The following is a 14,597-nucleotide window of genomic DNA, read 5'->3' as shown; positions in this document are numbered from 1 at the left end:
TGCATACATACATTCATCATTTAACTAGTGGTGCATATATACTTTATTCATCTAACAAATGGTGAATAATATTTCTCTAAAGGATACTTCTAATTAAACCAAACTCATTCAATAAAATTTACACAATCCAATGATCCATGAGCCGGTTCATTTGCTAGATGAACTTAAACCAAATCATATTCAACTATCCGAGATTAACATATTTATCCAAAACAGTACATAAAAAATTCTTAACAGGTTAATAGTTTACCCGATAAGAATATTGAGTAAGCCACCCCCAATAAACCCCTAACTATAAAATTTCAATCCGTACACTGACTTCAATTTCCATCAGAGCCCTCCTTATCCAAAAACTCCGACATAGCAGCAGCAAACATTTTTGCCAGTCTCGCTGCATTTCCAATAAATTCAGTCCCCCAGTCTTCTGTACTGAATTTGGCCTGCATTGCTTCGAGTAGCTTGAGCTATTGACTTCGCATTTGAAAACTGCTCATAGCTTTCGAATTGAATGACGATAACTTAGCAACAAAATCAATACCAGAATGAGCATGAATTGCACAATTTTGTTCATCAATTCCAGCTTCTTTCAAATTACAAGCTCTAACCACATTAGCACCAAGTTTTGCAGGAGGTAATGTTCGATGAATCTCAAAACTCGATATCAGAATAGAAATACAAGCCTGTAAAAGCTTACAAGTAACAACTGGTATAACAACTTTGTTATTGTTGTCTTTGTAACCATACATAGAACCATTTCTTTTCACTTGAATTTCTAAGGCATTTATGTTTCCTAGAATCTTAATTTACACATATAGTCGTTATGAATTCAGCTACATCAATCGAAACTCTCTGTTTCGCCATTAAAACTGGTTTTTTTTATAAAAAAAATCTACTGCTGTTTTTTGCTGTAAATATGTGTTTCTTATGAGGAATGGGGTTTATAAAATGCATGAATATAATTAATGTGTATGCCTCTTCATATACTGCATGAATACTAATCCCTTATGAGTTATGTTTCATGAGTATTACTCTGATAGATTATTTTCCTATGTTGATCAAATTCATAATTTCAAGGCTAATAACTTTCAAGGATAAAATAGGAAGAATGGTATTATTTATGTATTGATTTTGTAAAATGACAAATATTAAAAGAAGATTTAGTAAAAACGATATTTATTAAATAAAAAATAAGAACGATAGATAAATAGGAACGAGTCACAAAACTCATTTTCATGAGCTCTCGTCCAAACACAGCTCTTCGTCCACATTTGTCATTTTATCACCCATTTTCAATAGCTCAAATTTCAATAAAAACTAAGCAAATTCGTACCAATCAAAGTTAAATTTCAATTACAACTTTACAACTTCATTATCAAACCCCAGTAACCAATTTGACTAACAACCAAATTTTTCGACAAATCTAATTTTAAAATGTATTATTTGGATCACGGTTGAGATTTTTTTTCATTAAGACATATTCAAACTAATTAAGTGGTTAAATCTTAATAAAAATAAATATATTTAATAGTCAAACCTTCCCTAAGTGTAAACAATGATATCGAACTAGTATAAATATAAAAAATAGAGTGTGAAATAATTTAATAAAATGAAGAAAATTGATTCGAGTTTATAATGAAAAAAATTTAGATGGATTGACCGACCTCCTAATCCTACTATAATTTCTGTCAATCTTTTAGGACAAATGAAGTAAATATAAAACTTAAAAAGCATATTTGAACATAAAAATTGCGAGTATTTAAAAAAATAATTTTATTAAAATTAAAATTATATTTAACCATGAACATAAATCAAATTATTTTTCTGAATTCCTAAAAATTCATAATTAAAAAAAATCATAATTTTATGGATGAATTTGTTTTCAAGAATTCAACTCCGGAAAAAAATAAAAGTTTTGTACTAACATATAGAGCAAAATGTCACTTAAAACAACATTTGGGGGAAAATGTGTAAAGTTCTAAATTAGTATGGGTAGCCATAGCAAAAAGACCAAAATTAAAACCTAAACCCTAATCCCCCAAATCACTCGCCTTCCCTATAAATTTGATAAACCCTACACCACTTCTCTTCAAGCCTGCAAAATTCTTCGTTTGCTTCTAACGGTATGTAATTGTTCTTCTCTTTTCACCAAATTCGTTACATTCAGCATCTTTTTTATAGTTAAAAAATAAGCACATATCGAAGGCTTCACAGTTAGAATTTGAGAAACCACTGTGGAGCTCAAAACTTGTGCAATATTGAAATGCTCATGTAACAATTAATCCTTATAAAGGTGTTCTCTTGATCTGCATTTTTGCAATTACTCAGGAGGGATTTGTTATGTGATGGATATTTTATCTTATCTTTTTTGAATTTGTTTTTTTATGACTGTATTATGTTATTTGGGGTTTTAATTCAATAGATATGGAGTAACAATGCACCCACCCATTTAACCCTTAGTGACTTTGTGGATGTGTTAATTCTTCTTTTTTGTCCCAAAGCTATGATCTTTTTATGATATGTTTGTGGTAAATGTGGGATCTTTTCCAGTGTAGGATGTTTTAGTTGTTATCAGTGGCATTAGGGAGTAATCTTTTGATTGATTTAGTGGTTTTTGTTGTTGAAACAATGAGGATTTTGCTATTTTGTTTATCATCCAGCTATAAAGTGATAAAATTTGTACATTTTGTGTTTTTTCTTGGTTGAAATGTGTTTAATATTGTATCTGTGTTCTCTATCGGAAGCAACATCTCTACCTTTGTAAGGTTGGGGTAAGGCTGCGTACACACCACCTTCACGGGATATGCAAATTCTGTGTTATGTGTTTAATATAATGACTGCAGCAGAAAAATTGCTAATTGTTATGCAAATTTTGTTCCCCAACTGTCGCACTAAATTATCTTTTACCTTGTGTGTGTGCATGCTATAATCCAGGTTTAGAAGTAGCAATGGCAAAAAATCCAAAGGTTTTCTTTGACATATTGATTGGCAAGGCCAAAGCTGGGAGAGTTGTAATGGAACTGTTTAAAGATAAGACTCCTAATACTGCTGAAAACTTTCGAGCTCTGTGTACTGGGGAGAAAGGGATTGGGCAGTTAGGGAAGCCATTACATTACAAGGGCTCGGGTTTTCATCGTATCATTCCACAGTTCATGTGCCAGGGTGGAGATTTCACCAGAGGAAATGGAACTGGTGGAGAATCTATATATGGTACCAAATTTGCTGATGAGAACTTCAGTGTGATGCATACTATACCCGGCCTTCTTTCAATGGCAAATTCTGGACGAAACACCAATGGATCTCAATTCTTTGTCACCACGGTAGCAACACCTTGGCTTGATGGTAAACATGTCGTATTTGGCAAGGTTGTAGATGGCTATAGTGTTGTTGAGGCAATGGAAAAGGTTGGTTCAGATAGTGGGAAAACATCATGCCCTGTTTTAATTGAAGATTGTGGTGAGATAACCGAGAACTAGTCCAAGGTGATAATGTAGTTTAGCAAATGTCATGGCATATTGGGTAACTGAGCTTTCCTCTTTAGGCTGTGCAAAAGTCATATATGCATGCTTTTTTTTCAACAAGCTGCTAGTACTTGTAAAGGATTTTGCTATGTTATGTAGTTCTATTGAATAAACTGGCGCAATGACATTATACTATGCTTCTTACCTCGATTGAATTCGTTCGATATGTTATATACATGAGCATGGGGAGATTATCCATATCATCTGTTTACTTGCTTTGTTCGAGATTGATTGTACAATTATTTAGACAAATGCACTAGTCAAGATTCACAAGAAAGAAATATGGTGTTCTTATTCAACAAATATGATCCAGTTTCACTTCAGCAATACAAGTGAATTCTGAATTTGTACATTCTTGTTTCTTCTAAATATCAGTACTAGGCAATGCAAAAATGCTAATACAACATAATACCCAAAAAATTTGCCATTGACAGTATACAGCAATGGCTTGTTTACAGAATCCTAATCTTCATCGATTAGTTGCTCTTCATCTTCCCACCTTGGTGGCCTAACTACTAATAGCACCATTCCCAAGCTCTTTTCGACTCCCATTTCCTTCAACGTCAACCCTCTTTCCACAATCAATCCCTCATCACCGCTCCCATTGCCACCACTAAGCACCAAGTAAAACCCATCATCCACCACCACTTCCTTCCTTCCTCTATCAGCCACTACCAAAACTGGCTCTTCCTTGTACTTCCTCTTCTCCTTCCATGGCAAAAGCTTCCCACTCTTGAACGATACTGCAACTCCGCCTCTCTCTAATCCTGCAATTGGTTGCCATCCAGGCAACACCACCCATCTCCTCCAATCCTTCTCCACCTCCACTATACCAAAATCCCCCACACCATCACATTCCCATGGCGCTGCCTCCACCTCAAACTCCCTCTTCTCCGCCTTGCAAACAGGCAAAATCACTACTTTGGTAGACTCTGCTACCTCCCCTAACTTCATCCTCACCAAAGGCACTTTCACCTGCTCATCAATTACACTGTCTTTATCAACACCTTTTCCTTCTAGCACCTCTACAAGCACATTTCTAGCACTTTCAGTCTCCACAACTTCAAGTGCCTTCTCCATTGCCTCAACCCTCGATTCCTCAGCAGCTGCAGCAGCATGTTCCTGAGCTAGCCTAAAGAACCAGAAAGCCAAACAATCACCAGGAGAATCACCAGTAAACTTATCCCAACCATAATCGATTCGTCTTCGCGGGAAATCCTTCATCGCCCTAGCCAAATCCTGCGCTTGCTTCATATCAAACCCATTCCTCACCATAAATCTAGCAGCATCAACTCGTTGCTTACCACTAAGCAACCGAATTTCATACAGCAATTCAGCACCCCCAGTTTCAAAACACGACAGCGTTTCTTCATCCAAACCACACTCAACAAGATTGTCACGGACTTGAGCAGCAACCACCAATCGATTCTGTTCAACCCCAGTAATCCCAGTAATTTCCTCGAGTGTAGAAGGCGTAAACCCTTCACTGGTTAGCGAAGGTATCAAAGGGGCGTATTCATACCAAAGTCCAAGACGATTAGCGAGAACTTCGAGCTTGGAATTGATGTCAAGATTGCGGAATTTTGGTGGGAGAGGAGAAGGGGGTGGTCTAAATGGCTGATAAAGCTGTTGTTGTTGTGGTCCTTCTGTTGAATATTGTTGGTTTCTTTGACCTGAAGGAGGGATTATTAGTGCTGATATGGGTCTTGGAGTGAGATTTGGTTTGTGGGTTATGGTGGGCAGGGAGTGGGGATGACTAGGGAGAAATGGGGTTGAGAGAGATAAAGGTTTAGGGGAGTTTACAGTGAGAGAAAACATGGCTGAAGACTCTGTGGAGAAGTGTGAAGAGTGAGGAAGAAGAAGAACAGGAACCACCTTATCTTCTTTTTTTCTTTGATATTTTTGATATTTGGGTTGGGCTTTCTTATGGACCTTCAAGTTTTGATAACTTTAGTTGGGCCTAGGCTTGTTTATTAGAGTCCAGAAATAAAGTTAGTAGGTGTGACGGTGGTCAAAATATGTATCTGATAATATATACAAATGTATCTAATTAAGAATTTATGTATTTGATAAAATGTATATGTATTGAGTTAAAATTATATGTAAAGGTGTTAAAAATGAGCTCAATTACAGCTAACTCGCCCAGAATTTTAAGGGTTGAGCTCAAGATAATTTGAATCGGGTTTAGGCTCAACTCATTCAAGTTTTAACCCATTTTAAGAGAATCTTCAATTGAGCCAAATTTTATATCTAATTTCAACCTGTTTTATGACTCTTTATTTGCATTGATGTAATATATGTTTCTATATTGAAAATATTAATTACTATCTATTTTATATCTTTTAGGATTTATCTATTCATCTGTAACTATTTTTTTATAGATTTTTTTGAATTGAAATTCAAATTGTAGTTATAAAACTTAAATAATAAAATATTAAAATTACTGAGGTTAACGGGTCACCACCCAACCCGCTTTTAAGCCCATATGAGTCCAATCCATGTGAACCCAAAGTAAACTTAGGCGGGTTAAGACCTAACCCAACATCTATTTCAACCCTTTTAATATCTCCAATTTCAACCCAGCCTGCTCATTTGACACCCCTAATTATATGTATACGTTGAAACAGATTTCTGAAGCTCGAGAAAAGTGGGAAGAAAATTGATTTTTGAATATGTTTTAGAATAAATTCAGGAAATGACGCGTGATTTACTCTTAAATTGATGTGTTTTAGTTACATTTCATATTTAGATACATATAATTAGATATATCTGTTTAGCATGTACTCAAGAACATAAATATGATAGAAATTGTAATATCGAAAACTTAAAGGCTCATATCTTTGTAGCAATTGCACCCAATTTAGATTTGATAGTTTAAACTAATTAAACTTGTTGGAGTTGAGGAACTACCAAACCTAATTTATACGTAAATGTCTAAAGTCCAAATGACATAATTAAACAAAATGTCAAAATTTTTTTTATAGGTATAGGGGTATAAATTAGGTTCGGGTAATCGCAACTTATTATCCATATGTCCTGAGCTTGAAATACCAAGACTCGAACTTTCAATTTGTGTCTATCACATCTAAAATTTATATGAAACGATTGAATATTAAATACTTTGTAATTTTCAACTGTCTTAAATAATGATTATTCGAAAGGCTATTTGTTTTCATAATTGGACAAGAGAACAAATAAGAGTAAGAAGTTGAACTAATAATACTAGAACTACGGAAACAAGTATATTCTATTCTATTCTACTATATTATAAAAGAGAGTTTAGGCTCAAGTATAATATATAATATTTAAGATTGAGACTTTTTCCCAATCTTAAATATTATATATTATACTTGTGGGACTTTTAAAAGGAAGTTTATACCCAACTATAATATATAATATTCAAGGTTGGGACTTTCTTGAATATTATGTATTATATTTATTATATTCTTCTACTATATTATAAAAGAGAGTTTAGGCCCAAGTATAATATATAATATTCAAGATTGGGACTTTTTTTAATCTTGAATATTATATATTATACTTGTGGGACTTTTAAAAGGAAGTTTCTACCCAACTATAATATATAATATTTAAGATTGAGACTTTCTTGAATATATAGTACAACTTGGGCATAAACTCCCTTTTAAAATAATATATATATATATATATCTCACAAATGGAAAAGTCTCAATCAAGGAAGCAACATATATCATTTACAAAGAATGACTTAAAAAGCTTTAAAACACTTAAAAGCTATATAATAAAATAGGTTGACTCTCAGAATTCTATCAGGCTCACATATATTGGGACAGAAAAAATAACACATATCATTTTAATATTACCAAAAAAGTATTATAAATAATAATAATTAACAACTTAAAATATTTGAAAGACATTTTAAAAGGGTTAATTTTGTAATTTTATCCATATCACATAAATTAGGACAAAGTGACCAGTAATGTACATTATTTCAAAGTTACATACAAATATTATAAATCACAATAATTAATAACTTCAAACATTTTTTTTAAAAAAATGAAAATTTGGATGACTCTCCAAATTTCATTTGTGTCACATAAATTGAGACAATAAAAATAACATATATTGGGTCCATTTTAATTTTTTTGTCTTATTTTTTTTATATTTAAAAATTGCGTAAAAATACTATAAATCATGATAATTGACAACATAAAATATGTTTTGAAAAAAAATACAAAATTTTTCACTAATTCTTGAAGTGAATCTATCGTAAAAATACTATAAATCATGATAATTGACAACATAAAATATTTCAAAAATGTTGTATGTGGGTAGTCTTATTATGCTTTAAATAGCGTCAAAGAAAGTACATGTTTGTGATAAAAAAAACTTATTCTTTTATCCACGCAAACAATCGCTTCAAAAACTCGATTATTAGCCCCAAAACATACCATTTATATTATTGGGCCGTGCATAACACGATATATATATATCTCACAAATGGAAAAGTCTCAATCAAGGAAGCAACATATATCATTTACAAATGACTTAAAAAGCATTAAAAATTACAATAATTACCAATTTAAAATATTTAAAAGCTATATAATAACATAGGTTGACTCTCAGAATTCTATCAGGCTCACATATATTGGGACAGAAAAAATAACACATATCATTTTAATATTACCAAAAAAGTATTATAAATAATAATCATTAACAACTTAAAATATCTGAAAGACATTTTAAAAGGGTTAATTTTGTAATTTTATCCATATCACATAAATTAGGACAAAGTGACCAGTAATGTACATTAATTCAAAGTTACACAAAAATATTATAAATCACAATAATTAATAACTTCAAACATTTTTAAAAAAAAATTGAAAATTTGGATGACCCTCCAAATTTCATTTGTGTCACATAAATTGAGACAACAAAAATAACATTTATTGGTTCCATTTTAATTTATTTGTCTTATTTTTTTTATATTTAAAAATTGCGTAAAAATACTATAAATCATGATAATTGACAACATAAAATATATTTTGAAAAAAAATACGAAAAATTCCACTGATTCTTGAAGTGAATCTATCGTAAAAATACTATAAATCATGATAATTGACAACATAAAATATTTCAAAAATGTTGTATGTGGGTAGTCTTATTATGCCTTAAATAGCGTCAAAGAAAGTACATGTTTGTGATAAAAAAACTTATTCCTTTATCCACACAAACAATCGCTTCAAAAACTCGGTTATTAGCCCCAAAATATACCATTTATATTATTGAGCCCATGCATCACGGGCAACATTATCTAGTTATGAAAATAAATATGACAAATAATTATCTAAAATAGGTTCTGACAAATAATACCAAAGTGAAATAATTTCACTTTGGTATATGTCTATATGATGGTTAACGTTATGTTACTATATATTGTATAATGTATTTCCCCCCTCAGAAATCTCCTATTTCGTTTTTAATCGAAGCAGAAGGTGCATTATTAATTAAGTTGTGGATCATTCACTATAAAGAAAAAAAAAAAGGAATAAATGAGGGACAAAATTTCGTCTCTAAACAAGAAATACAATTCTATGTCAATCTTATTTAGCTGTGGATTCGTGTTTATACGAAAATAGAGGCGTATCCAAGATTTTGAGATGATGGGCGCACTATCACAAAAAGGTTGATTTAAGATATAATTTTGATCGATTTGACATTTAGGTTCTTATTACTGAAAAACTATTAGGTCCAAAATTAATAGTGCTACCAATAACCACTTAGAGAGATGCTATCTAATTTTAGAAGAAAAATAAAAATAAAATATAAAATTCAAATTTCTAACCTCACATTGAGAGGTGCACACTGTCATCATCACATTATATGATACTTTGAGTGTGGATTCACACATCTATATTTTAAATATTTTTTTTAAAATATAATACTACTATATATGATCATCTCGGAAGGGAGCATGGATTCACGTGCACCGGGTGACTCCCCTTGGATATGCCCGGTAAGAAAATCTAATTAGTTATGAGTTTTGTAGCTATGAATTAGCTTAAGATTACCGATAAATTCCATAACTAATCCCAAATTGTTTATAAGTGGTTTATTTCATTTAAGAATTTAGAAGTAAATACGTCTATATCCTAAACATGCACGGATTTGGTGCAAATGCATGCACCGTCTGCTTAACTAAAGGACAAAATTCCTTTTTTATTTTGTTTCAATTTATGTCCTGATATTTGATTGGTAACAAAATTTAATTTAATTTTTTTTTTTTGAAATTTTATGTAAAAATAAGATATTTGTCTAGTTATATATCAATTATCATTATATTAAGAAGTGTAAAGTTAAATAAGTAAATAGATGTATAATTTTTATGCTGCTGATATCTGTTCTTTTATTCTCTTATCATATTGATATGATCAGAAGATTTATAATTTATGACATTTCTCATATAATTTTCTAACATTCATTTTTAAAAAAAATATTAAATTCAATTTAACTATGTTAAGACAGATTTTAAATCCAAGACTAGGATATTAATTTGTTGAAAATTAGGTTGGTTGATGTTAACTTGTACAAATTTCTTCTTTTCCATATCCAAGTCAAACAAGAAATATTCAAACTTCCTTTTTAAATTTTTTATTTTGTGAAAAATATTCAAAGTTCCAATCATGATGCTCAATTCATCTTCCACTTAATTATATCCATAGAACCCAAAAAAGAGTCCTACTAAATTATTCCACTTGAATTTCATGCATTATTTAATAATTTATAAAGTAACTTTTTGACCATAAATCAAAGACTTCTTCTATGGAACTTATTTTTGACATTCAAAAACTTCTGGAAGACTAAAAAGAAAGGACGAATCTATAGGAATTAGCACTTTGATTTTTATTTTATTTTTTAAAGGAAATTTTATTCATAGTGATGGGTAAAACACTATCAATAAAAATTTTCACTCCAACCACCACTATAAATTCTCTAAATTATCCTATTTTTTTTGGATAAGGCATAAGTATCCTTAGATTATGACTGAAATTTCATAGATGCGTCTTATGAATTAAACTAATACCCTATTATCCACCCTCACCCCCCAAACTCATTTTTTTTGGTAATTTTGTACACCTTTTGGCATACGTGGCACACTCCGTGACTCCACGCAGTTGAGTCGTGTGGTAGTTATTTGGATGTCACGTAAGCCAAAAAGGTGGACAAAATTACAAAAAATAATGGATTCAGGTGGTAATAGGACCTTAGTTTAGTTAAGGTGTGTCTCTGAGATTTTGGTCATAGTTTAAGGGGTACTTATACCATATCCCTAATTTTTAAAAATAAAAATGTTGGATTATTTTTTAAATTTATTTACTCTCTCTATTCCAAAAAGAATAGAATTATTTTCTTATTAATCTGTTATAAAAAAGTATGTTCGTCACATATGAAAATAATGTAACTAGAACTTCATATGTATATACTTTCAATGATTTATTTTTTATAGTCACACAAATATTTTAATATGTCTAAAACCACTAATAACCACTAATTTCAAACGTTTAAGACCACAAAAATCTAATGACACCTTTGTTCTCTCTTTAAAATTTTGTTGTCTCTATTTTTAGTTTATAACTATAAGAACTTGTTGAATCTTGAAGAGTAAGCCTTGCTATCTTATCCACTGTGTTGGCAAGATGTCCTTAAGAACAATACAACCATTATTAGAAGTATTGTCTTTAAAAATAGATTCATTCTGAATTTAAATTTAATCGAACCTCAATATGAGTATCATTACGAAAAGCTCACCATCTTTCATATGGACAATTTTAATGGCTAAGAGGCTACAGTTATATTGACCAGACATTAATATATTACTACTAGGAAACTAAAGTGACTAGGAATATAAATTATGTCTATCTTCAATGAATTCTTCCTTTTAATTAGTGTCACGTGCTGTCGTTTTAATTCTAAAATTCACCACGTGCAACACTTGCCATGCAAATATAATCCTCGTGAAAAGTCACAAAAATTCCTTGAGTATTTAGACCAACAATATGAATTGGTCAATAAAAAAAAGTTTAGGTTTATTTATTTGTTTCTTTTATCTTAGAAGAATGATTTGCAGAATATTCTAATTTTTATCTTGAAACGTATTAAATAAAAAAAAAAGTAAGACAGACAAATTGCACGGAAAAGAATATTCAATTAGAAAGGATTAACTCGAGCAAAGGGATATTAACATGAGTTGTACAACATGATTCGAACATCCATTCCCCTTAATCAGGAGTTTTGAATTCAAGCAATTTGAAAAAAAATATGTTAGGAGCTTTGTCTCGAGAATTGGGCTCAACAATGTCGATTTCCAATATAAATATTGAATATTGAATCATAATGGGATGGTTCAAACTTCAGACGTTTCCTTCACCCTTAATCAAGAATTTGAATTTGAGCCTCAGAGGATTTAAAAATCATGTTTGGAGCTCTATCTCAATAATTGAGCTTTGCAATGTGAGAATTTAAATTTAATCGAGTCTCAATATAATTATCGAGTGAAAAAATAAAAAGACACGACCAAGAGAGTAATGTGAACACATTTTTATTTTAACTTTATGGTTCCCTTATGTTGCATCTCAAAGAATTGGTTTGGTAGATTATAAGTATATTGTAAGTTATCTTAGCAATAATAATGGTGACCCTAGCTCCTACACACTTTATTATCCATTAAAGCATTTAAATAAAATTAGTTTGACGACATCTTAATCATAGTTTTACCACCACTAATTTAGAGTTATTAGGACCATAATTATGAAAGAAAAGTAACTACACACTTATTTTTGAGGAGCAAAATATTATGAACGATTACTTTACATTGAATATATCTAGTCAACATTATTCTATAGTCCATTACAAATGTTATTTTCGTTATATAATCTTTTAAATAGAAATTAGTATAAAATAACACAATTATCACCCTTACGCGCACCAACATCAAAGTTTTACGAGAGAGATTGTTAAAATGGACATGATAAAATCAAGTACTAAAGGAGTTTAACTTTTACATACAAAATAACTAATAATGTATATATAAATGATACTCCACCAATTACTCGTATTTTGGCCATAAGAAGTTGGATTTATTAGAAGAAGACATGTTATTATATATGTTACAATTACTAGATTAAAAAAAAACATTATAGTAATATCAAGATTCAAGATTTGAGATTTATGAGTTCTTAAAAAAAATTAGAAGGCATGATATTTTTTGATAATGGAAGACGAGGATAAATTAAAGCTCAAGTCAAAGTGTCAAATTAATAATAAAATTATGTTCACATTTTGGAGGTGAAAGTATTAATTGAGTTTAATTTAGAATCGATATAGATCGTCACATTGTGTGATATATTCTAGAGACATAAAATGACCAATTTCGAACAATTTAGTAGTTTTAATTAAGTACTTGAACACTCAAATTGCAATTTTAACTACGATTAGTTTTCATTGAATATCTGAATCATGATGATAAAATGTTCCTATTAAACAATTTTCGTTCAAATTTTGGGGAAAAAATTGTGTTTGTTCTCAAATGCTTATTACATAGATATATAAGTTAAGCACTAAATATATCATCGATCTTCTTTAAATATACACATCATCTTCAAGTGGCGAGCATGCTTGTGGTTTTTATGACTTATTGAAACTAATTCGTATAACTAAAGGAGATGACATATTTTAAATGATTAACTAATTATCTACGTAATGGACATCTGAGAACACACATAAAAAAATTAAAATTTTAATTAAAAATATCTAATATAAATATTTAAAGTATATATTTAAATGCTCGATTATAACAAGCTATTAATTATTCGAGCATATAAATGAAATTTGATCATAGTACGTATCATAGAATCACAAAAAAAATTTTGACCAAATGAAGACCAAAGTCCTCAGTGCTGAGATCATGAGTCTTATATTAATATATATTAATATATAGGTTTCATGATGAGTTGGCCGCCACTTATAATCTCCACAAATCCATTTGACCAACATTTTGACCACACGTGCATAATTATTAATTTTGGATTAATTCATGCAGCCCCTACTATTTATTTACTACTATATAATTAAGAAGACCACACTCCACACTAGTCTCCATCAATTTTCAACCATAAAAGATCTACATGATTAATTAGTAGACTCTTTCAATCCATCTTTTCTTAAATAAATAAATCATATATTAGTGTGGACAATTCATTCTCTCTATATATAGATCACACCTTCCTCTTATAAGTTCAAATACCAAATCTTATCAAATATATCACATCCAACAAATAACAATCCAACTAATTTTTCGAGGAATCCTTCATTAGTAGTTGTGAACGATTGAAATATTCTATCTTTTTCATCTACCTTAATTTATTCGTAGGAGCAAATCATAAAGATTGAGAAATATAATTATTTTAATTCATTCTCAACGTGACGAGATTAATGGATTCTTCATCTTCCTCATCATCATACTCATATTCACAATATCATCATCTTGGTTTCAATGAGAATGACACCGAGGACATGCTTCTTCTTAATGTTCTATCTGAAGCCAGTGAAGATTCATCATCTAATAATATTCATGTGAATCATGAAGAAACTAATGAAAGATCGCGAAAAGAGGTGGCTACTAGTTATAGAGGTGTAAGAAGGAGGCCATGGGGGAAATACGCGGCTGAAATAAGGGATTCAACTAGAAATAGTGTTAGGGTTTGGTTAGGAACATTTGACACTGCTGAAGAAGCTGCATTGGCTTATGACCAAGCTGCATACGTGTTGCATGGGACAATGGCGGTGCTAAATTATCCAGTGGAGATGGTGTATCGATCGTTGATGGAGATGGATTGTAGATTTGAAGAAGGATGTTCACCTGTTTTGGCTTTGAAGAAATGGCATTCTATGATGAAAAAGGGTAATAATAAGAGTAATAGTAAAAAGAAGGAAGAAAAAAAAATGAGTTATGAAAATGTGTTGGTTTTAGAGGATTTAGGTGCTGATTATTTAGAGGAAATTTTGATGTTGTCTGAAGGAAGTTCTGATCTTTCAATGTAG

The 14,597-nt window shown here is 30.7% G+C and overlaps 4 protein-coding genes across 4 annotated transcripts in view; 2 read left to right on the top strand and 2 right to left on the bottom strand.

Moving 5' to 3' along the window:
* LOC125835792 (GDSL esterase/lipase At5g33370-like) overlaps positions 1 to 11,572 on the bottom strand; it is a 233,433-nt gene extending 221,861 nt beyond the window's left edge. Inside the window, exon 1 of the mRNA XM_049514894.1 lies at positions 11,566 to 11,572. The gene's annotated coding sequence lies outside the window, so the exon portion shown is untranslated. The remainder of the gene's footprint in view (positions 1 to 11,565) is intronic.
* On the top strand, positions 2,031 to 3,714 carry LOC125835799 (peptidyl-prolyl cis-trans isomerase CYP19-3-like). Its single transcript, XM_049514901.1, has 2 exons — positions 2,031 to 2,120; positions 2,932 to 3,714. Exon 2 carries the CDS (start codon positions 2,946 to 2,948, stop codon positions 3,471 to 3,473), a length of 528 nt encoding a protein of 175 aa, XP_049370858.1. The 5' UTR covers positions 2,031 to 2,120; positions 2,932 to 2,945; the 3' UTR covers positions 3,474 to 3,714.
* Positions 3,785 to 5,352, bottom strand: LOC125835789 (rubisco accumulation factor 1.1, chloroplastic-like). Its single transcript, XM_049514889.1, has one exon. The coding sequence runs from the start codon at positions 5,334 to 5,336 to the stop codon at positions 3,981 to 3,983; it is 1,356 nt and encodes a 451-aa protein (XP_049370846.1). The 5' UTR covers positions 5,337 to 5,352; the 3' UTR covers positions 3,785 to 3,980.
* A 2,416-nt stretch (positions 11,573 to 13,988) lies between the features above and the next one.
* On the top strand, positions 13,989 to 14,597 carry LOC125835723 (ethylene-response factor C3-like). Its single transcript, XM_049514827.1, has one exon. The coding sequence runs from the start codon at positions 13,989 to 13,991 to the stop codon at positions 14,595 to 14,597; it is 609 nt and encodes a 202-aa protein (XP_049370784.1).

The sequence above is a fragment of the Solanum verrucosum genome, unplaced genomic scaffold (genome assembly GCF_900185275.1).
Source record: "Solanum verrucosum unplaced genomic scaffold, falcon-dt-bn FXZP01000128.1, whole genome shotgun sequence".
Taxonomy (NCBI): domain Eukaryota; kingdom Viridiplantae; phylum Streptophyta; class Magnoliopsida; order Solanales; family Solanaceae; genus Solanum; species Solanum verrucosum.
This window is presented reverse-complemented; position numbering and strand designations above follow the sequence as displayed.